The 25,341-nt window shown below is 32.7% G+C and overlaps 2 protein-coding genes across 3 annotated transcripts in view; one reads left to right on the forward strand and one right to left on the reverse strand.

Annotated features, from left to right (window-relative positions):
- Positions 1 to 1,863: 1,863 nt before the first annotated feature.
- On the reverse strand, positions 1,864 to 20,687 carry LOC124360295 (dehydrodolichyl diphosphate synthase complex subunit DHDDS). Its single transcript, XM_046813799.1, has 5 exons — positions 20,119 to 20,687; positions 14,140 to 14,301; positions 7,922 to 8,070; positions 4,074 to 4,258; positions 1,864 to 3,166 (listed from the first exon to the last, which is right to left on the reverse strand). The coding sequence occupies exons 1-5, from the start codon at positions 20,277 to 20,279 to the stop codon at positions 2,921 to 2,923; spliced, it is 903 nt and encodes a 300-aa protein (XP_046669755.1). The 5' UTR covers positions 20,280 to 20,687; the 3' UTR covers positions 1,864 to 2,920.
- Positions 20,688 to 23,482: 2,795 nt separating this feature from the next.
- Positions 23,483 to 25,341, forward strand: part of LOC124360296 (PH-interacting protein) — an 83,825-nt gene continuing 81,966 nt past the window's right edge. For both annotated transcript variants that reach the window (XM_046813800.1, XM_046813801.1), the window contains exon 1: positions 23,483 to 23,897. In XM_046813800.1, the coding sequence (XP_046669756.1) occupies positions 23,858 to 23,897 (40 nt within the window). In that variant the 5' untranslated portion in view covers positions 23,483 to 23,857. The remainder of the gene's footprint in view (positions 23,898 to 25,341) is intronic.

Here is a 25,341-nt window from a genome sequence, read left to right on the forward strand (position 1 = left end):
AGATAGGGCAACAAGCTTCTGGATAAAGAACATTGTATATCCAATAGTAATTGTGATTTTAGTTGTAAACTAAAAACCTAAAAGCAATTTCTCCTTAGCAATAAATGAATTTTTTCCTCTATTTTCCAACCATGCTCTTATCTGTCATTATTGTATGTTTAATTTTTTTATAATTGCATAAATATTTATTTAAAAACAAAAATTCAATACTCACAGTTTCAATACTGAAATCAAATTTAATTCTCAAAGTTAACTATTTTCTGATAAAGTGGTCCCTAAAATATCTATCCTATACAAAATAGCGGCCGTTTAAAAGTTCAATTGAGATCTAATTTTAATAGCCGCGATTTTGTAATGAATACTGATTATGAAGTGTGGTTTGTAGTGTTAAGTTCTAATAAAAACCTTTAAAATTATGTATACATATTGACTAAGGTTAGCATTTAAGATTTCCATGATATTCTCCACAGGCCATCCCTCCAATGTAGGTATGTGATGGTTATACCACACAAAAATAGTTAACCCTTTCCGCTCGGAGCGGTAATGTTAGAATGTCCACAGAGATTGGATGGGCAGCAGTGTTGGCCACCACCATTTTCTCTAGCGCGCACATTTATTTTTAGAATTGCCGTTCTCAGAGATCGGATGGTCAGCTGTGCTCTCTGTTGAATAATCCTACTAGCGCTCGGATGGACAGCAGCGTTGGCCACAAGTTATAAATTCTTTTTTTTAATTCTGACGTATCTTTTTTATAATACAACGTATTAGGATCAATCAGCTGTTTCATTACAAAGCTTGGAAATTGATCATCTGGTCAATATTGCATTCTAGGCTTTCGTTTTAGCGCGCTTTTAACCACATTGTCATTAGTGAGTTAACCTACACACATTATTAGAACGGATTGTTTATTATTCTTAGTATTGTGCAATTTTATTAAATATTAGTGTAAATGAAGTATTGTAGATATCAGTTTAAATATAACTGTTAATAAAAGTGTAAATATATCAGTATTAATACCTGGTTTTACTGGTATTATTATTAATTACTGGTATTAGAGCTTGTTGGCGATGTAAGGAACACAAATAAAAAAGGAAAACCATCCCAATTGCAAGACATTTCCCGACTAAATGGGAAACTTCATCTACCATACCCTCTTGAAGGTAGAAAAGTGAAGGATTGTGTCGTGTGTAGCAGCAGAGCACAAGGCGGCACCAGGAAAAGAGTGAAGTTTTATTGCAAAACTTGTGAAAATGAGCCCGGTCTTCACAACGGTGTTTGTTTTGAAAAGTACCATTCATCTCAGATATTTTAACAACAAGATGACAACTAGCCTGCAGTTAAATTTGTATTCGGAACAATAATAAGCAGTTCAATTATATTTTTTATCATGTTATAATTATTTACTGTCACATTATTAATACTCATTGTAACTCATGTTAGTTTATAGAAATATAACATTTCCATTGTAATACTTTTTGACTACACTATTATTTACCTTTGGACCTTTAAATCCATTTAACTTTTTAAAAGGCACAGTATCAATGACGCGCTGAAAATAAATCTGAGCTGGTGGGGACGCAACAATGACATGGCTGCTGTGTGCCATAGTGGACAGCACCTCTGCCCATCCGATCTGAGTGGACAGTACGCGCTAAAATAATATGAGCCTACGAGAAGCCATACTTGGTCAGCACTGCTGCCCATCTGAGCGGAAAGGGTTAAAATAACTTTGTGCAACATTTGCACATTTTATCTGCTATTTATAATATTTTTAAAGTATTAAGGTGTCTCCAGGCATTTTACACATCCTGCATTTTCTCTACTAAACAAGTTTTAGCCAATAGGATAATAACATTACAAGTATTAATTAGACAATGCACTTATATTCTATATTTTTAAAGCCAAATATACAGTTCAAATTTACATTTTATACATTCTCACATAACAAAAAAATTTAAATAAATAAATAAAATATACAATATTACATGTTTCAGCTCGTATTGACAAAATGTATAGCTATTCTTATATGTCTAAAACTAAAATAATGAGTGTGAATTAAAATTACTATACAAAGAATTTATGAGCCAGCAAAAATATTGAAGAAGTTTATGTTGAATATTGAATTAAGATTTATGACTCTGTAATAAAAACTGTCACGTATAGATTAGATGTAAAATCCAAACTTTATAGTATTCTTTGCTAACCAAATGCTTGTAACCAATTAAAGGTTAAATTTATAATTACAATGATGGTGCATAACTATTTTATACATAAACTTTCCGTTATACATAAGATATTCTTTCCGTTACTTTTAATGTTCTGACAAGCTGACTATTGTACAGGATGGAGTACACATTGACAACCTCACAATAACTTTGATATCGTGGAGTAAACCTATCCATGATAAGCTAATGCAAACTTATCAGTAGCAAAAAAAAACTCCTTGAATTCTCAGTTTTTATATTTATTATTTGTGTATTTTGATTTCTGAAATACATAATTACTCACTGTATTATAATACATAAAACTGATAAAGCAAATAAAAATTGTAAACTGATAAATTTGAGCAGTTTTCCAATTTCTGAAGAGTTGGTAGTATGCTGATATACGGTGTTTAGAGTTTATACAGCAATAGGCCACAGAAAAAAATCATATTCTTCTGGTTTTAACAGCCTTTACATTTATTAATGCACTTTGTATAAATGTTAAATATTTGTTACATACTTTTAAATAATCAATATACAAATTTAACAATTTTGACAAGGTTTAAAAAACTAAATACAGTAAGTTATTTTCATTTCTGAATATTTACTATTATTCGTCATTTGTCAATATTAGGCCCTTACTATTCCCTATTAGGAAAGTTGAAACAAAAGTGATTCCCAAGTACTATTCATTCTATAAAAGTCCTTTTAGTGATCTAGACATGTACTTCTTTAGAGTAGTTTGTCATTATGCAAGCAGCTGTTTTCCAGTGATTCTCATCAAGGGTCTGCAAAAACTTGACTGCCTTCTCAGACAGTCTGGGCTTCACTGTGGAGAGGCTGGCCCTGGTCCTCGCTAGCTGTGGGTAGGTTCGCTGGTAATGGAACACTGCAGCCAGTAGATGCCAAGCTGTGAAGTCGGGCCAGAGCACGTCTGAGAAGTGCAGATAGCTGTATGCCGACTAAAACATACATGTTCTAATTTAATTTTTTACTTTCCTTATCAGGTTCATTTAGATTTAGAAAGTATATTAATAGGTATTTATAGAATGATCACAAGAATCCGTAACCTGATGACCTACTGGAATTATACATGATCAGTCATATTAGTTAAATAGTAAGCCTAACATTTATTTATGAATTCTGTTAAATGTATTTTTCAGTGTCATCGGAAATACACATACAAAAATGTGACATTGTATTACTTATAGAGTGGTAAATACTGGAAATTACACTTATATCAGTATTCTAGGACTTTTTTAGTATGACCGAGTTTGAAGTTAAAGTGAAATGAACAAATTAATACAATGACTATTTGTATTAATTATGACTAATTAATAAAATAATAAATGAAATGAGTTTGATAAACACGACAATAAAATTGTGGCACTCATCAGTAAGTTCTGATCTAATAGAATGAATATGTTAAACCAAAGAAAAATATTCTGTATTGATATTAATCACATACTATTACTATAACCAATAACAATCTAAAATTTAAATGAAAATATGTCTACATTCAGAAATAATATAGGTATTTAATATCATATTTTTTATCCTAGATAGTCAAAGATGCTAGATACATTTAACAATACAGTTACTAGTTATTTACCACTCTACATTCCTTTGAGCATCGCTTTATAAAACTTTAATATTGTAAGAGTCCTTATAATATCATTCCTCAAGGTCATTGATTTGTAAATTAGTTTTGTAAGATTGATATGCAATATTAACTTGGTTAAAGAAGTATAACTATGACTTAAATATTTGAATGAGAACATAACAGCACATTATTTAAAGCACTAACTGTTATTTTATTAAAAATAAATAATTAACATGTACTGAATCACAATCTGCTCTCCTATTTACCTGATAAAGGAGGAAATCACTGAGGCGTTTTTCACCAGATGTTCTGATGTAAAGATCAGGATAAGGAGATCCCCTTGTGTACAAACTCTGGGACAGAAGGTGGACGTTGATGTCGCTTGTATCAAGGTCAGAGGACTGGTGAGCCTCCACTATTTTTTTAAATGCCTCTGTCATTTCATCTCTAGCTGTGAACAAACAACAAAATGAGTTTATACATTATACTGCTCTGAAACCCAGATGTTTCAAGGAATCACCAGAGTAAGAGTGAAGGTCATAAAAGGTTATTGTTATTTTTTAATACAATTGAAAAACCTTCCACAGTTTCCTTGACGAAACCAGCATGTTTGGCTCAACCAAGAGTATGTGTGATATGCTAAAAGGCCATCGCAGCCACATCACCAAGGCTATATTACAGCTATTGGACTTAGCCCACTGGCAACCTAAAACTAGCTTTAATGATATAGCCTAATAAAACATAATTTTCAAATATTGCAACTAACAAACTGAAATTACTATCAAATTAATTAAATTACACTACATTTGATTCAATTATTTCAAGATTCTGCTTTATATTATAATTGCAGAAGATTAGTGCTTCAAAATTAAGTTTTCAAAATAAAATAACTAAATATTTTCTAAATTTACATACTAGTAAAATATGTTTTTACAGAACATCTGTGTGATAAATTTTGAAACAACAGTTTTTTTACACAGCTATGGGACCTTTATGTAGAGATTGATTTGCCATCTGGAGTCCAATTTCTTTATGAAGTAAAGTTGAGTTTTTTTAACACTATGTACTCTGTAAACATTAAGATCATTGCCAATATTTTACTGTATGTTTTATTTTTCAAGTACACATCTTTAAAATTCCAGGACGATCGAACCCAAAATTGTAGTCTTCGGAAGTGTATTCCAAGGCTATATAATGTTAAGATACTGCCTTAAAAATATGTCTGGTATATTAAAATGTGTTTTTTTATTATGTTCTAAAAATTTGGATACAAAAATAACATTTAGGCCTAAACATGTCACAACTAAATTTTTTGCATACATTTAAATTTATTTTGAATAAGTGAGGGATTTGAGAAGTAAATGAACTGTCTTGTAACACTTAATCAGCACAAATACAAAATAGCAAATGTATTACATTACAGAAATTAAAATTGAAAAGCTATTTATAGAAGTAAATGAAACACATGAGTATGATATTCCTTTTAAAGGCAATAACAAATTATGGCTACCACTGACTGCCTTAAACCACCAAAAACTAGACTACATAACTATGCAGGGTGTTGGCTTGAAGAAATTCTCTGACTTTTTCATACATAATGTAAAACAATAAACACATTTTAGCAATAGGTAATGCGCGTACTGCAGATTGCTGTCATCCACGAATATATGCAACAGACTTGTTGCAATGGATGTACATAAGTACAAATCTATAAGCAAAATATGGTTTACTGAACTGGGATAATTTATTAATTAGGTAATCTATCTATGGTTATTTCAACACAAATTATAACAAAATCAAGTTTTTGAAATCAATAATTTACGTAATGCCGATCTGCTACCGTCCAGGTAGATACGCAGCAGACTTGTGGCTGTCTACGAATGTAAACCTAATACTAACTGCAAGTAAAATACTATTATAAAAATTCAGACTATTCATTGATAAGATTATCCTTTTACAATTTTTCAAACACAAAATACGACAAAAACGCGGCTCTCCTCAAATTCTATTGTCGATTCCCATCGATAAATTTTTGGACCTGAATCTTTTTTGAACATTCTGTAGATCAAGATACGTTTCTGACACATTAATAGTTATTATCACAATGTCATAAAATGTATATTTTAAACAGAATGTGAAACCCTCATTAAAATTCGCAACTTTTTCTGGGACTTCTGTGGACGGTAGACACCCTGCCGGAATAATCAAACAATTTTCTCAGTCTATCGTGAAATTCCACGACTCTCCATTTTGAAATCCCTGACCATGCTCATGCCCGGTCTAAACTGATTGGTCGTTGTGCCGGTGCGATGCCCAGACATTCACTGGTGGTGAGTGGCCTTGAATTGTCAAATCACCTCACAACCCTTTCTTTTGTCATGGACTACGAAACAACATGACATGAGGCTCCTTAAACACGTTGGACTATTTGAACATTTTGAATTGTCGACAACATAAGCTGCATTTACACTGGCAAGTAAAGTTGCAAGAGAATGTGCACAACTACTGTTGCATAATGTGAAAAAGGTAAGTAATTTTGCTCACGAGAACATCGCAAGTACTTGCTACAGTTGTATCGCTGGTTGTTCTGGGAGTCAACACAAAGTCTGTTCACACACGGCAGTGATGTCACGGCAATATTTATAGATGAAATTTTAATAGCTGAAACTGATCTCCAGTTCTTGTCAACAACTATCCAACACTGGTTGTGGTAGCATTCGCGAGAGATTTTGCACCGTTAAACTAGACACAAAACTTGTGCAGTTTTTTTTCAGTGTAACAAAGTTCAGTCGGGGTTTGGATGTGACCATGATAGGTTATCTGATGACCAATCGGAAAGTGTGAATAAGGGCAATCTTTCATAGACCAACCAAAGCCTCGCCCGCTATATAAGCGGTAAGCGGTGGGCGCTGGATTGAGTGGCCACTTAAAGTTTAATGTTTGTGTTATACGTATGCCACTTGACACTAGCCATGACAGATGTGAGTGGCAGGACAGAACCAAACAATGTAGCTTATCCGCTGCCAATTCTAGACATTAAATGTTAGTCCTGCCAATCAGCCCTCAGCTCATTCTGTCATTGTTGTGCAACATGTTGGATGCAAACGTCCCCTTCTTGGTGTTACTTGTTGTAGCTTACCCACTATTTTCTTCTCCAAAAGGTATCTTATCAGGCCTGGTAAAAGTATCAGTTCTTGATTCACGGAGCTGTAAAATTATGTCTTGATTTTATAAGATATTGGAGATGGAAAAATTGTTGATGAAATTTTTCTTAGATTGTAAATATAATAAATTGATTCCAAGTACAAATTATTTCCTTTTACTTCAAAAAGGTTCAACCTAAAATATTTTTTTTATCAACTAAATAAGTAAACCTTTAAACATATCTTCACACTACTAGTATTTGTTGTCAAAAACTTATGACAAATATTACCAAATCTATAGATTTTTTCCTTCTAATAGGCATGCAGTACAATTCTACTTTAACATGGTCCATTTTGCATATCCCTTTCCAATATATATTTTTGGTAATGTCAAAAAATAACACAAATAATTTTTGTCCTGAAAGGATTAAGTATTCTGTTAGTATTGTGTTTATAACATATTTATGAAGTGTTTTATAATTTATTGGAAAAACTGTAATCAAATTCTTTGAGTTAATTTAGTATTATGCTGTAAATTAATTTTGATTTTGTTTCTATCTTTAAATAGTGCCATTACTCTGTATCTTGTATTACAATGTTAAAAAGTATGAAATCAGACATGAAACAAAAAATTGTTAGTAAAATAGATCTAATGTATGTCAATTTTATTATAACCATATCAATTATTTATTATTAATTAGAAGCGAATTTGATTTGATTATGAATTCATAATTGAAATTATTCAGGTATGACAACTGGTTTCTTTATAGTCTGGCTTTAGCAAAATTTAGTCTGACATTCCTAGGATCAATTATTAGGCCTACTCAGCACAAGTTGAACAATTGACTGATCAATGCAATACAGTACAAAATACAACAATCCACACAGCTAAGCAAAAGTAGAAATACTTAATGATATTGTATTTACATTAAAAAGTGACAGACAAAACAAGTACAGTACTATAATGGTACCTGTGTATGCAAATGCTACATTGAGAATAGCTTTGCTGTTATCTTTGGTGAGGAGTTCAACCTCTGCAATAAGCCTGGCTAAATCTAATGGAAGTAATGACATATTTCCAATAACTCGGATCCTTACTCCATTTTCCATTAGTTTTTCTCTGAAAAAAAAGATACTTTTTAGAAGCACAAGCATGATTGGTTTCATAACACACATTATAGCACTGTTTGGAGAGAATTAAACAATGGTTATCACTAAGATGACTGGTGTCATGAATATGTGTTGCTAATTCTTGAATGGTTGATTTCCTCAATTCTTATGTGCAAGCCAATTCTATCCAAGTGACTGGTGGGTACAGAAGTTAGTTTGCCACTCATCCACTGTAATTTACATTACACTTAGGTAATGTATTTAATATCAGTATTATATATGGTGGAATACATCTACTGCTATTGATTAATGCTACAATATTAACAATGTGAACAATGAATTTTAGTGGAATCAACCTGAGTTACTTGAACAAGTAAATAGTTACTTTTAGCAATAATAATTTATTGTTCATACCTTGAGCGATTTTGGTTTGACAAAACAATGAGACTTACTTTTACTCCAACACCTTAAGCCATTTATATCATCTTGTTGAGGCAAGACAATCCTACAAATATATCTGGATAGGGAATAGAACATTATTTTAAGGCAAGAAAATAGTTGTCTGGCAATCCACATCAAAATCAACAAATAATTGTAATTTATACCAACTTCTACTTTTTATGAAAATCATAAATAATAAAAAAGTAAGCATAAGTAAAACTGTCTTTGCGCTATCTCTTGTTTTAAACAAGATGCTGTTCTATCAAAATCTGGAAATAATTTTTTTACAAAGTTATTTATTACACTATATATTGTAACTCTAATGATTTGTCAAGAGGAGTTTAGACTTAAGTGAAAGATGAATATGACCATAGTAATTGTAGACTCAGTATGTTTTCTAGTAATACTGATATATAGTTCATGTATCATTAAGTACAGACCATTAACATGCTGCAACCAATTCCTGTTTAGTTTTCCATTTAGAAGTTGTTTCTCAAATTAGTAAATATAATCTAATCATTATTGGTGATAGGAATATTGACCTCTTGTCTAGTTCACTCTATCATACATATTCGACCATTATGAGTAACTTAGGTTTAGAATTCATTAATCTTCTTTTTTATAAATCAGTACTTTGTACATTGGAGTGTGTTTGAACATTTTAATATTACAAAATATTGTAGTAGAACATTATTTTTACACTATCTTTTTGATGAAAAGTAGGGTAATTCTAACTAATTTTAAATTTAAACGTTTTAAATTAATGAACTAATTTACATTTTAATAGTAATATTTATTGTTATCTTGTTAATTCTTTTAAAATTTTATGAAACTCGTTATTATTTATTGTTATTTAATTTTTAGTATGTTGTATGCTAAAAATATACAACCTGTTAAATTTTCTATTGGGCTATATAATAGTTAATTTGTTATATACAATTTTTACACAACTTTAAAAATAGGCCTATTCAAAATTCCAATATTTGTTTGGACCCCAAACTAGTAGTAGGGGAGCCCAAGCGGGGATTTTTCGCGTTACTAGAGCGCGTAAAAAAATTATATGGGGAGAAATGTCTTACCCTGTAATGTACCCCTAGCACATATGAACCTTTAATATAGGGGTCTGTGTTGAGGGCAGACCATCAGACTAGTAAAAAAAAAAATCAATCCTCAGAAACACTCGTGCGCGTCAGATAAATACAAGGTAAGTTAAGTACATGTAGAACAGTGTAGATTTCAATAATCTGATGATTTAAGCATGGTATAAGGAAATAGATAAGTCCCAAAGGTGTAAAAAAAATACGTTACCTCGAAATACTCAAGCGCGATTGAACTTTTTTATTTTGAAAGAAATCTTTTAAGGATTACGGAAAAAATATAATCTGACGATTTTCAAGGGGTGAGGTAGCTAAAACCATAAATAAAGGGTGGAGCGTATAGCTGCTGAGAACTGTATATTTCCCACTCCGCGCCTCTCTTTCCTTCTCACTCTTACACTACCATCTGCCGCCATAATGCCATCTCAGCTGATCACAATAACAACGTGTTTTTGTAGAAGTACAACGTATTTATTTATTTGTTTTACTCATTTATGTTACAATAACGAGTGATTTAAGTGTGAAATGTGTGTTTTGTGGAAAAGAAACATGTGAAATAAAACAAAAACTTTTTTTCAAATGGTCAGATGAACAATATTACTCCACATTATTGTCAGATTATCATTTAGAATGGTCAGAACATCGAATTGAACCGCCTGTATAAATATCTGACGCGGTCGAGTATATCAAGACCGCATTTTTTTAAACATTTTCACAAATCTGTCATGACTTTCGATCTCGTCCAAATTGTCAGTCATTTCAATAGGATTTTTTTTTGAGTTTACTTAACATTCCCTCTGAATATCTGACACGCTCGAATAACTTTTTCTTTCTTTTTTATATCCCTTTTTATGGCCACCGTCCACTAATTAATCGTAAGATTAATATCGCTCGGTTATCAGAAAGACGTAGCGCATATACATTATGAATGTCTGACGCGCTCAAGTATTCCCATGTGAATGTTTTTTTTACATTTTTGAAAATTTGTCCACGCTTTCCTCCACACGGAAATAAAAAACTTAACATAAACTTTTTTCGTTTTAAGACTTAATCTTCACAATCCTATAGGCCACCATGACGCTTTAGTAACTGCAAATTTAGCATCCAGGGCTCCCCTACTATAGGCTTAATACTAGTTTTTGGAAAACATTGAACTGTGAATATAAACCTTTGGTAAAATTTTCTACGTTGTCACTGCATGTCTGAAATTCTTATAAAATTGCCTTATAAAAAGATATGATTTGATCATAAATCAATAAAAACTAAATATAAATCATTATTTTAAGAAATACATTTAAACTAATCAGGGCCAATTAATAAAATTATGGCATACTGATCATAGCATAGTTTTTTAAGTTTGATACATAAAGAGATCTCTAAAACAAAACTTTTAATGCTTGCCAAAAGTCACTGTCACAAAATTAATCATAAAAAACTTGATAAGCAAAATAGAAACAGTCTGCTAACTGGAATAATAAGCATTAAAAATACTAAAACAAAAATAAAGGAATAATATTTTTATGAAACTCTTCATATAACATACAAAGACTGCCCATAGAATTGAGAATCTCAAAAGTTGTGAAATGCAATCATTAAAAAAGTGTTTGTTCGCAAAAACCGGTAAGTGATTTAAATTGGCATGTGTGTGAAGTATAAGGACAATATAATCACTGAAGATGGAGTGCACCAATGGTGCATTAAAAATGGCTGGTCACTTCATGATGAAGAGTGAAGTAGATAACGAAGCCTTGTGACTGATTGAAAAAGTTTACCACAAAGTAACAACAACAAAAAATATTCATAATAACGAAGCTCTTGCATCGATTTCCACTAATTACAAAAAGTTTTTGCAAGAATAGAATAGATGCTTATAAAATAAGACATCACAATGTCCCACATAGTTCAAGAAAACTAAGAGAAAGTTAAAAGAATCAGTGAATGGCTGCATCATTGACATTTCTGAAGTCTTACAACAAAGATAGCTATTTATTACTTTGGAGTGAATTAAAACTAGAGAAAAGAATTGTTTGTGTGAAACATACCTAAACGGTAAAAATACACAATGTCAGCATGGATGATTAAGACAAGAATTTTATAGATGGAAAAGATGTTTTTAACACGAGATATTCCAGTCTACTTTCAAGTTGGATGTTTTTCTCTATCCACCATAAAGTCTGGACTTTGCACTATTACTAATTTTCAGCGAAGTGAAGACTTTTGTTATATGAGGGTATTAGAAAAATAAGGTTCCCTATGCTGCCGAGACAGAATGCGATATGTTGGGAGAAATCTGGCAACACTGTCTTACTCATCAGCTGTCCCTCTCTCTATCCATACCACTTGCACCTCGCTACGTCTAACAGTGCCGGCCTACCTGCCTTCGAAGATGGAGCTCCCTATCGTTGTTACCGCCAGATGCGAAATTCGTGCTATGATACGTTTTTTAAATGCAAAGTTTTTTAAATGCAAAACAGATTTCACCTATTGAAATTCATCGTCAGTTAATTGAAGTTTATGGGGAAAACTGCATATCTGTTCAACACGTTCGGAAATGGTGTAGAGAATTCAGTGAAGGCCATATGGAAATTCACGATGAAAACCGAAGTGGACGGCCTTCAGTTTCAGATGGAGTTGTTGAAAAAGTTGAGACAACATTGCTTGAAGATCGGAACGTTTTGTCTCATGGAACAACAGTAAACTCTGACAGATATTGCGACACATAGGCCGGAGAGGAAGATTGTCCAGTGGTGTGAGGCTTCTCCATGACAACGCTCAACCTCATGTCTCACGTCAAACTCAAGAACTGCTGACAAATTTTGGCTGGACTATTGTGCCCCATCCCCCCTACAGCCCAGACCTAGCCCCAAGTGATTATCACTTATTCCCAAAATTAAAGGAACACTTGGGTGGCCAACGCTTCAGTACCGATGATGAAGTCAAGGAAGAGGTTACTCGATTCCTCAAAGGATTGGCGGCAGAATTCTAAAACATGGGGATATAAAAATTGGAGCATCGTTTACAAAAGTGTTTGGACAGAAACAGTGATTATGTGGAAACATAGCTTAACTTTTAAGTTTTAAACTGATGTATAACACTAAGTAGAAATATAGAGCTGCCTATCTTAAAAAATCATAGGAACCTTATTTTTCTAATACCCCTCGTATATTGTTTTACTCTTAATTTGAAGCCAGTTTAGAAAGCAGACAGACACAGAGATGTTTGTGTCAGGCAATGGCCTTCTTAGTATCCTTTCTCAGATGTTTCAAGTGTCTGGGAATGCAGACGGGGTTTATCATAAGCCATGTCTGGCATTATGATATGGGTTAATTTAAGAAAGAATCTAGTGAAGATTCTCAGGAAGTTCTAGACGTACAAGAAAACGCAGTCAGACAGTCTTGACATTGAGGGGTCACGAGGCAGTAAAAATAACATATCCGGGATATCGGTCTACTACTAATGTCCCACTGTGGGAAATGAGTTCCGCCCTGGAGGTCACATGTGGTGAACCAAAATTGGTATTAGGAGATTCCATCAAGAAGCTCAGGGAGCCATACTTAACATTTTGATGAGAAAGCGGAATTGTAGGACTGTGTGTCCAACTAGTGTCCGATAACATAAATTTATGATGGTGGAGCATTTAATGCTTGTTCCTTATTATGATAAGTGCCTAAATTTATATGGAGATTACGTTGAACAGTAATATTTAATAACCTTTGGAAATGAAATCTTAAGAGTGTACTGAAGAAGACGAAGGTGAAAATAAGAAAACTTCAAATGTTTTGTAAATACATTATAAGTATACTATTAAAAATTATATTCATATAATATTTTATACTATTATTCAAAATAAAATTGTGTACACCAATATTTAATAATAATTTGATTAGGTAAAAATATTTATTTATATTTTACTTCCCTTTTATTTTTTACCATATTATTATTATAGGAACAAAATTAATTTCTCCTGGGAAACAACGTTTGTCAGATTCTTACTTTTTTTCTATAAAAGTACAAAAGGTGATGTTGATTAGTTGGAAAATAAGGAAAAAAGATACAATCACATAAAATTACATAACACATTTTCATGTATTACGACACAGCTGGAGTGACATGCTAAGTGGTGTGAAAAAGATGAAGATGACAATTAGATGATACTACAACATATATATTTGTAGAAGGCTAAGTATAGTCTACATCGTCTTTTTGGACAAAGAACTTTGATATAGCCCACTCGTCCTAAAAGATTTAATTCAAATTTGTTTAATCGTATGTACAAATTAGTATGGTTTCTGTTTGTTAAAAATCACTGTTGAGTTATTAAATACTTAAAGTTAAACTAAGCTCTAAGAGCTTTTACAAGCTTCTTGTTAATTGCTTACCAAGGAAATAAATATGTGTGATTACACACAAAGTAATTTTTAAGTTACATATTTATTATATTGAATTAAGAAAACGTAAATTAACTTAGTATAGTACATAAGTATTTTATCATAACTTTATATATTTTTATACTATTTCCTAATTTGACTACAAAGTCTTACTTTTCTTCCAAAAGCCTTTGGAATTTTTGACGAGCCAGTTCTAATAAATCTTCCACTTCTTCTTTACTTCGCTTGAAGTTTTCTATACTAAAAGCATATACAGTAACTTCTGATATACCAAGGTCTAAACACCACTGAAGAGTTTCTGACAATTTATCAAACCTGAAAAAATAAGTAAATACAATGTATGGTTTTTCTGACAAAAATTGTATTACATTAAAAGCAGAACACAACATAATAATCTATCAGACCATATTGGACGATCTGAAACGTGATCTGAGGTAGGGAAAGTTCCGATCGGAAATGCCCATGGCTAACAGTGCGGGTTTCAATGAGGTCTCACCCCACACTTCTGGTAAAAAAATAAAGAAAACCATCCCTCGAGATAGTACCTAAATTCAAGCTCATATCATATGAGCGCTCATTAACTTTTTATATTTACAATAAGAAGTAAGAAAGACTCAAAAATGAATAGCCTCCTGTTAGTACCAAAGTACGCAATTACTTCAACGAGTGTCAAAAATTACTGACAATTTCTGACCTGTATTATGATTTTAAAAACAGCTAAAATTCTTAAATAAAACATTAAAGGAAAGTCTAAACCACTATAGCTATCAACAGCAAAATAACTCTCGTGTAAAGAGTGACTGCCATAGACAATGATTCCAGTTGACGATATGCATTGCTAAAATCATCAGTAGTCTAGTGACAGCATTTAGAAAGAAATAAAGAAGGCATATGCGGATAAATTAATACTGCCGTTTTTCTATTCATATGTAACACAATGTTAGCACTTTGAGGGTTAAAACCCTGAACAAAAAAATATAGAATAGTAGGAGCATTACCTATGATTTTAAGAATAAAAACAGACCTAGGTTTAATGAACACTATTTCTGCCACACAACCCCTATAATATGGATGCAGAGTCTATTCTCTAGACATCAAAGGCTATAAACTAATAACTACAATAATGATAGTCTAGTTAAATATCAAAGGTATTACTGTAGTGAAGTTAATGGCCAGAGTTGTTAATCACAATTTTAACATTATTAACCTATTCTGCTTGTCCTCCTAAACAAGTATGGTTTTAGTGGGTGGAAATAACAAATAACTATGTTTTTTAATAATCGAAATGGAAGTGTCATTTTGTGGATATATTTGTGTACTGAGCGTTTTGATCTATGAGCGTACTGTTATCTATCATTTCTAGCATTATTTGTACCCGAAAACTCAGTGTTCTATTGTCAGAACAGTTCTTAGTACAGCATCAATAACCATCCCATATAGTAGCCTTCACTGTCTTGTGTATAACTATAGCGTCCATTACTCAACTATCACAGTACGTTAATTCTAATGCCGTCAATTAGTTTTGAAAGTTATTTATTTATTTAGAGTTTGAGTTGGATTATGTGGGATTAAAATATTAGGAAATTAATTTGTTTCCTTTTTTTAATTGATCATCATGTTTTTAGCAGTTAGAGTTTATTGTGTGCTGTTTATAAATCAAGAAAAGATATGTTTGTGGTCTGAAGTTACCAGGTGGTTTGTAAGTAGATTGTACGTACATTCGAAATTAGGAAGACAATAAGAAGTTATGGTTAGGTAACTTTACATAAATATATTTGTTTGACTTTGTAAAAACGTGTTTCCTAAGCAAGCAGTAATGGCTGGAGGCATTCGCTATCAGACCCTTTAGAAATTGATCTTTTAGTGATAGTAATTTGATTTAATTAGGTACTATCTTGAGGGCTTTATCATTTTTTCCCATCAGCATGAGACTGCTGTAACCTGTGCTGATGGGTGGAGGCAATCCGATATGGATATTTATTTTCCAATAGTCCAAATTAACAAAAATGTCCTTTATTGAGGTCCGCCTGATTTCAGTACTATTGTTATTTACGTATCCAAAGATGCCAAACCGGATAATGTCAGTAGCAACCAATACGAGGTTGACTCCTGGTCACAAGATCACGTGATAGCGAAGAAGCAGAACTATGAAGTATTACACCATGCGAGAAAAGTAGTTCCACTTTTCATGTTATCTAACTTAATTATTTGTCATTTCCACCACTTACAACCTTATATGGTTTTGTTCAGGAGGGGTAGAATTTAAGAAGGGGCTACACTTGTTATTCAGTTTTTATCTGAATGAATAATTGAATATTATTTTGTTTAACTTAACTTACGATTTCAACTTTTTACTCACATTAATGTTTTATACAAACAATAATCAACAAGAAGTAACATATTTTTGATCCTGAGACTGAAATGCTAACCAAAGTGTCAGACGCAATGGTTAAGAAATACTCCTTTGACAACCCATATATGGTCTCTATCGGAAGTAGGGATAAATGGATTAAAAACGAGGCCTACCCTACAAAAGGAGTCCTGAAGTTTTACACAGATAGTTCATGCCGACTCTAGGGCAGGATACGGAATACACGGACCAGGAGTCGACATGGCAGTGCCACTAGGAAGACATGCCACAGTTTTTCAGGCAGAGGTCATGGCAATAGTATCATGTTCCAGAAGACTCATACAAATGAGGACAAAAGGATTAAAATACCTAATACTTTCTGATAGTCTGTACTGAAGGCACTTGATACCTGTTCGTTTGATTCGAAAGCGGTCTGGGAATGTAAGAATGCTCTAGCAGAGCCGGCAATGATTAACTGAGTAACACTCGGTTGGGTATCGGGTCATAAAGGCATTCATGGAAATGAAAAAGCAGACATCCTCGCCAAAAAGGGAGCGGAATCCACAATGGTGGGGCCTAAGCCAGGTTGCAGGATAGCCTTCTCCAACATCAAAGTTCTGGTCAAAGAATGGGAAAATAGGATAAGAAACATTAATTGGAGTAGAGCCTCAGGATTAAGACTATCCAAAATGTTTATCTCTCCTTATGTTGAAGGGTGGACAGTTCTCTTAGATCAGAATAAGGAGGATATAAGACTAATATTAGGAATGTTGACAGGACATGGCCCTCTAAGAAAACATCTTATGAAGGTAGGCCTTAGCCAGACTAAAGAATGTAGACTCTGCGGAGAAGAGGAGGAATCAGCAGAGCATATTTGGTTCAATTGTCCTGTCATCTTAGAAACTGGGAAAAGATACCTGGGAACATATCTCAGAACATGAGCCCTCAAATCTGATTGGTTTTTGCAAAAGCCTGGGACTTTGAGGACACAAAATTAAAGTAAGGGAGGCGCAAAGGTCGTTTTAGGACTAAGCGCGGGGACAAACTGTCCTTTCCCCTCAGGAAGAAAAAAAAACATAATTTTGAAGAATTTGGAAATTGTGATAAATATTTGGAAATTATGGGAGATATATCTTAAAAGAGACAAAATTTGTTTAAGTGGCTTCAACATGTGGTAACCCACGGGATAACACTTTCCTTTATTTCACAAAGGAGGAAATATTGTATATAAAATATAAGTATTTCTGATCTGTAGGTCTACGGCAAAGTTTGTTTTGTTACTTTGTAACGTAATTGTTAAATTTTATATTTAAAAAATGTATTATTCTTGTTTGTAATGTACTACAATTCTTGTTACATACGATTGTTATATAATATTAAAGTTGGATTCTTATTGAATTGTTCGATAATAAAAATTGAAAAAAAGTGAAACCTGCTTATTTTACTGTGGCCACCTTCCCTTTAGGCGGACGATAGCAATAGCTTAATAGCATAAAACTCGTCTTTTGCCGTTAATTTCACATTTACCACATTACATTTAGGTAGCAGTGTGAAACTGCCCATAGATTCCATCTATAGCTAGAATGGATCTTAAGACATGAATACTAACCTGGTTCGCAAACTACTCCTAACTTAGTTCTTGCACTACTTCTAACCTAGTTCCAGAACCAATCCTTTAAACAAAACCACATTAATTTTGTAATTTGAAGACAAATAGAACAAATACAAAACAAAATCTACTTTACTGGAATTCCAATAAAGATTTTACTTTAAAAAGTCTACTTTATATTTTATGATTACTGTATTTATTTTTTTGACTGTATTTATCTTGAAAAAGAAACCTATAGCTGGTTTGGGAGGCAAAAAGTGTATGAGCCGATTTTGATAAAACTTTGCATACACATTCTAAACATAGTCTACTATAGGCCTAATATATTACAAATTTCATCCTTAGGCCATGCTTATTTTTGGAGCAATATCAATTTTACATGCCAAATACAGAATCGGGAAGTCATAGAAGGTTTCATATATAAATATTCACCATACTTGCCTTTATGGTCGTCTGTTTCTTCACACACATACAAAGAATGTTTGTTCAGAAAGAATGAGCAATCGCCCTGAAGAAAATTGGGGTTTTCAAGTAAAGTACATTATTCTTGCAGGAAACAAACAGCCAAGACCAAATAGATTTATTTGCATAGTTAGGGAACATGTTATGTTAATTTATAAAGAAATAACTATGGACATACCCAAAGAAAGATGAGCTAATAGTAAACGGAAACATAAAGGTGACCAGAGAGACCCAGAATCGATAAAAAAACTAAAAGTGAATTTTTTCTTATATCTCGCACTAATTCAAATGTTATAGTGTCGTGAGAACTTGGATATTGTTGAAGAAACGTTGCAAAGACAAGAAAGAAGGCCAAAAACATTCTTTAACTCATGATATATTTAACGTATACACCAGCAATAGGTTGTCTTGTCTCAATCACAAGTACACACAATTAAGAACAAAGTTGTCCCAAATAGTGTAATTGGTAATCTTGAATTCTATGTACCTTAGATTAATAGAGTCAACTGTTGTTTGTATCTTGAAAGGTCCAATTACAAGTAAACCATATATTCTTAGAAGATATGCAAATATTGAATCCAATGAAATGGATTAGTTCAGATGTCATCACAGGTATTAGTTTTATGTTTCAGATTGCTTACCCACATACAAACGGTGTACTGTTTCATGACAATGTTGCTACTAATGTTCTTGAAAGAGGCAAGATTATACTAGAGACCACTATGAGTTACAAAACTCAATAGTTATAGATTATATAACTAAATTTGTTTTCCATCTGAACATTAGTGATATTAACTGAGTTTTTGTTTAAATGCTAATGTAAAAGAGAACACATTTTCACACATAGTTCCTCATGATTCTAAAATAGTAACTTCAGTCATAAAGACTATAGAAAAAAGGGCATTTGATACATACATAACTTTTTTGACAGTTTTAACAAAACAAAGAGTGGACAATGTTAATAAAGGATGGAGATTTGTCCAATATACTCATCCGGTACAACATGATTGATAGAACTGTGGGATGTTTGTAATATATTTTGAAGAGTAGTTAATGAACAACAATACCATATCTGTTCAACCTTTTTCTCCAAACAGCTAGAGATTTTACCTTTAATAGAAATAGTTCTCCACTCAGAAAGCAATATACCTGCCATGTAAAAGAGAATTGATTTCCATAATACTACATGATAACAAAAAGGGTAGGGTACGATAAGCGGACCCGGTTTTTTATATCGAAGAATATAATCACATCGATACCTAATCTTCGCTTCTCAAATCATAGATTATCAATTTATATAAAAGTATCTATAGCCCTAAATAACAATAATATGTTTTAAATTAAAGTATGAGTATATAAGAAAACTCATAAATAAATAAGAAATTACATAAATAATAAACTAACCAGAACAAAATCGATCAAACAGGAAATCTCATAAATATTTTGAGCCACAATTCATACTGTTTATGTCATAATTATTGAATTGTTTATAATTATTGCATATAATAATTATTATTATTGTTATATATACACGTAATCGTATATATAATAATAATAATACGATTACGTGTATTATTTGAAAGTGTTTACAGCTGTTGATATAGATTAAGTTAATTTTATTGTTCAAAATAATTAACCTGGTATCGATTGGTTATATCGATGGTTATAATAACCAATAGAGCCTTTAATGAAAAATATTTTGATATCTTACCCTTTGGAATGGCCATCAATCTTCTTTACATTATTTTGTTTAGCATATCTTCTGTTACCATCCATAATAAAAGCTGCATGTTGAGGAATTACACCACATTTTAAAAGTCTCACACAAAATAACTGAGCCCACGTTAATGAACTATCTCTAAACCAAGACATTTTTAATTGATAATAAAATTACATATACGTTCTTAACAATAAATTACTTATATATTGTGAGATTCAAACCAAAAACTAATTTTATTGTTTCACCAAAGGCTTATCATGTTTTACAACAGGTCTATCATATTTTTAAGTAAACCAAAAACAAATCAAAACAAATTTTCAGGTTACTTTCGAGAAAAACATGAAAATATTAATAATAGACTTCTGTAAATTTTCATAGTCGCTTTGTGAAAAAACAGTTTACATAATACATTGGCAACATTAAACAATATCCTCAACTTGCTGACCTCGCCTGCGATTTACACCTAACCTTACACTGCTACATACAAATACAATACACTTTACTCTTAATCATACAATCAGTGACTATACTGTCTGAGTATGATGTAAACCCTTTGAGCGTTTACGAGGGAAGAACAAGAAGAAAACTGTACGTTTCGGTCCGTCAACGAAGCCACATGATGGTTACGACGATCTTCAAAGTTGCCAACATCAACTGCAAAAGTTACCCACAGTTAAAATGAAAATTACCTGTACGGTGAAAACGTCAAACGCATTGACATATTCAACATAACGTTCTGGTAATCTAGTAAATCTATGGGTTTGAAAATCTATTATTAAAATTCTATTTTTCTGTTACTTTTTAAACTCATTAGAATTAATTGAGTACCTCCATCTGACAGTATGGTTTGCAGGATAAAATGAAAAGAAAAAATATTTAAATTCTAAAATTACATTTAATGGTGATGTAGATTTAATTTCCACAACATCATAGAATCCAGAACAAGCATCTGCTATAATTCAATAGTTTGTTTCCAGAAAATTAAAATATATCGGAACAAACATCTTGCCAAGGTCGATTAAGTGTGCTTGTGGGTTGTAATGTGTCTTTCTGATGTGTAATCTCTTGAAATGTAGTACGTGTTTTGCAATTCTGTACATATTATAGTGTGATGTCACGTATCATATTTTGCTAAAATAAGTTTTTTCTGGCCACTTGTAGCGAGGCTTAAATTCCTCTGTGCCCTAAGTCATCATCATCTGACGTTTCCGTTATCACGGGTCGTCGTACACAGCCTCCTCTACTTTTGTCTGTCATTCCAGGTCTCCTCTTCCTCCACCTGCACTTTCTGTAGTCCCCTTCTCTCTATGTCTTTCCACACTTGGTCCTCCCATCTTCCTCTCGGTCTTCCTCTTGGTCTTCTTCCTCTTTCCTCCTTCCCCAGTGCTATTCTAGGCATTCTATTATCTCCCATCCTCTTCACATGCCCCATCCACTGTATTCTTCTTCTTTCCATTGTCTCTTGCAGTGAAACTATCTTCAATCTTTCTCTGGTTATTTCGTTCCTTATTCTATCTCTTCTTGTTTTCAAGAATAAGAACATCCTCGGAAAGGATGTGCCCTAAGTAAATGGAAAAAATCCAGTTTTCTCTTTTGAGTAGAAATATAAAGCCTGTGTCTTGTAAAAACCAGATCTTCACGAACCACTAGTTTGTTACGGTAATTATTTATTTTCATTCAACGGCAGCACTATTAATTACAATATAATAACAATATAGATTTATTGTAGTATCACTAGATAAAGGAATACAACATTTTCCAATATATAATTTTTTATTATATTATATTAAAAAATTATATATTGGAAAATGTTGTATTCCTTTATCTAGTGATACTACAATAAACCGTTTTTCCAATGCTCCAAGACTCTACAACAATATAGATGTTAGAATAAATAAATGGGTAACAAATAAAACATAATTATATAATAAATCTCTATGAAAACTTAGTTATTTTTGTTAAAAAATATAAACTAATTTTGATTATTACAGAATATATAATATAATAATATATAAATATAATATAACCAAAGCACTAACCCTACGCTAGAAAAGAGAGGCCATATGAATGTAATCTCACTTCACTAACACTCCATGAACTTATTTCTTGGATGAGGCATGAGAGATTGCGAAGAAGTCTATCTCAGAAAACACTGGGCTTCTCTCCATCACTAATCTCGACAGACCGCTATTATAGTTGAAGCATTCAGGTAGACATCTCTGCTGAAAGATGGCTTCGGATTTCATGCTAAAAGAGGCCGCAAATTCAATACTGAACATCAACGTAGGGCAGCCAATGAAACCGTTCACATTTAACAAGTTTGAAGAGGAGGCCGAGAACCTGCGCCTCGATTGTGGAGACTGAATACTCATAGAGCCTCTCTAAAACAGCGACGGGGATCTAAAAATGCCCATAACCAAGTCTAAAAACCTAACATTCTTTTATAATGTGCATGGATTTCTTCCAGTACACGTAAAACCAAGAATATGCCCAATGTTTCCTTACATCGTCCAATAGCTTTAACTCATTATCCAAGTTTCTCGTGTTCTCTCTAATAAAAATTGACGGATTCGTTTCGCGAGGAGGTCAATATAAATTTGCGAATGAGTTTACACACTTCTCTTAATAATGTTGGAGACCCCAATTAAAATTCTATTGGCATTAATGTAGCAGCATGTAGCAACCGCTGAAAGGTTGTTACGGTAGCTGTTCTCCACGCCTAGTCCGTTATATGTTACTTAATTGTATTTTTGGTTCCATTATTTTTCTTATTCTAGTTATCAAAATTTGTACCTGGATGGTCGGTCTTTGCCTTTCATTAATTGCACCATTCTTATTAACACAGCATTACGAATTTCGTGATTCAAATGAATTGCACGAAGAGAAAGAAGTTCTTGCGTTGGATAGACAGTGGTTCTATTTAAATAAACTACAATTAAATGAATCTGAACCAAAAATGTTGCTACTTCTCTTAAATCTCTGCCCATAATGAAATAAAGGTATTGATATTCTGGCGCTATCCTGTTCTGTTCGTAATTTTGTAAGGACGAAGCTCAAAAATTGCGTATGCACTAACCTTACAGTGTTTTACATAAAACTGTAGGTTCAAAGAATGCCCGAACATTACGTTCAGCTATTTGAATTATTTCTTGGTTCTAAACTACATTCAAATACATATAATAACAAGTACGGGAAGAATAACATCTTGCGGTAGGAAAAATGAGTTGTACAGATTGGATCGTCATTAAAAATTATAATCGGCACAATTATGTCTCATAAAACCCAATTAAATTAACACAACTTTTCTTAATACAGGTTATAACATCTGCTAGAGATTTTTTCTTAATGTATGTCGTCTTTATTCGTTTCTCATGTTTAGTAGTAATGGACGAGTTTGTGGACTTGTGTTATGGTTTGTTTTGCTGATTAATCTTCTATTTGGTGGAACAGAAATGCTCATTAATAATTGTTGAATGGAATTATTCATTGAAGTATAGTTACTTTAAGGGATGTATTCTTGAAATCAGTACTAATAATCAGGCTTATTCAGCTTTGATATTTAAGAATACAGGTGTAATATGCAAGACATAATGTGTGAGATTTGAATAAAAATGATTTACGTTAGGCTAAATATTATGAAGTGTGCACTTTATTATGTAGTAGAATGTGTGTAACGAAATTGGTTTACCATCAACAGATATAACCTACTATTGATATTTGAGTATAAACAATGGATAATAGTAGTTCAACACTTTCCAATTTGGATGTGGGTGAGTAGAATTGAATAGCCTACCTTCTAGTCTTACTGGAGTTTTTTAGGAGTACAGGTCATAAGTCATCGCACTGAAATATGTAGAGTAAACTTATATTACTGCTGTTTAGGTAATATACCATCAAAGGTAGTGTAATGACAAAATCTTGTAACTTGTCACATTTTTTGGTATTTATTTACAATAGCGTGACCATGGAAAATGGACTTTTTTTCATGGGTTGGGCATTTATAGCCAAGTATTATTATCACAGGTGCATATAAACTGGGGGGAAAGTATATTATTGTATTATATTGATGCCTTTCGGGCATTATTGCGTTAAGGATGGAAAATAACCGACAACATTTTGTCGAACAACACTTGGAGGGTTAAGGAGCAGGGGCATCACGTGATCTGGGATTCGACTTTTTCAAGTTCGAGTTAATTTTTTTTCTAAAAGAGCAAGCAGTGCGCAGCACTGCGCAGCGGGCAGGCATCGTTGACAGGATTAACGTACTAGTCAGCATCATTTCAGTAAAATTGCCAGAGGTACTGTCAAAAACAGAGTTTTCAGAGGATTTAAAAAAATCGTAACTCCTTTGATTTTCGTTGCTGACGAATTTTTTCTTCACTATTGTTTTCAGGAAAAATTGTAGTTTTCAGGAAAAAAAAAATGAACGTACTTTTCTATGGTCACGTTATTGTAAATTGATACCAAAACAATATAAGGTTTTATGGGGTGCAAATGAAAAATAACAAAGTTGTAGAACATTAAAAATGGAACAACTGTTCACACGCGGAGCAATATTTCCATGTTGTACAGCCTCGTCGGGCATCACATGACCTTTTGTGACCGTGATTCAACCTCGTGATGACGTCATCGGATGTGGCGCTGTCTTTGCAAACGTAAATGAAAAATAATACTGAAATTAGCCGAAGTTTGACCCAAATGAACAATGTTTCTCTTAGGGGTAGCACCTTTTGTTGGTGCTGCCCCTTGCTGATGTCAACGAGAGAAAAATATCCCTCGAGATAGTAAAATATCAAATTCTAGAGGGGCTGATCAGAAATATAAATTGAATTGTAATGCAAAGGCAATTATGTACAGTGTAAAAAACTTAATAATAAATCATGAAAACCCCTAATATAAATATGTAAATGGACATTAATAGAGAACACTTACCATTAAGTTAGTGTGTTCCATAGAATGTGCTAAACACCAAACTCCAACGAAATATAGTGTTGCCTCGCTGGCTTCAAATGCCACAACGTGGTCACCAAACCAAAATATGTCTCTATGTCTAAGCGCGTTCTTTCCAAAAAAAGAACCTGCCCGGGCCAATTTTTAAAAATTACAATATTCAAAACTTTTTACTACTTATACGAATTTTTCTGTCTCAACGAAACATCAAAGTCTCCCGGTTTAAAAACAATACGTGACCGCACAACGAACAATAATACACTC

The sequence above is a fragment of the Homalodisca vitripennis genome, chromosome 4 (assembly GCF_021130785.1).
Source record: "Homalodisca vitripennis isolate AUS2020 chromosome 4, UT_GWSS_2.1, whole genome shotgun sequence".
NCBI classification, from domain to species: Eukaryota; Metazoa; Arthropoda; class Insecta; order Hemiptera; family Cicadellidae; genus Homalodisca; species Homalodisca vitripennis.

Excerpts from the sequence above, each read along its gene's own strand:
- LOC124360295 (XM_046813799.1), bottom strand. The coding sequence starts at position 20,279 with ATGTCTTGGTTTAGAGATAGTTCATTAACGTGGGCTCAGTTATTTTGT. Across the intron at positions 14,302-20,118 it reads ATTGATGGCCATTCCAAAGG|GTTTGATAAATTGTCAGAAA; the intron begins GTAAGATATCAA and ends TTATTTTTTCAG. Across the intron at positions 3,167-4,073 it reads GTGATTTCCTCCTTTATCAG|TCGGCATACAGCTATCTGCA; the intron begins GTAAATAGGAGA and ends TGTATGTTTTAG.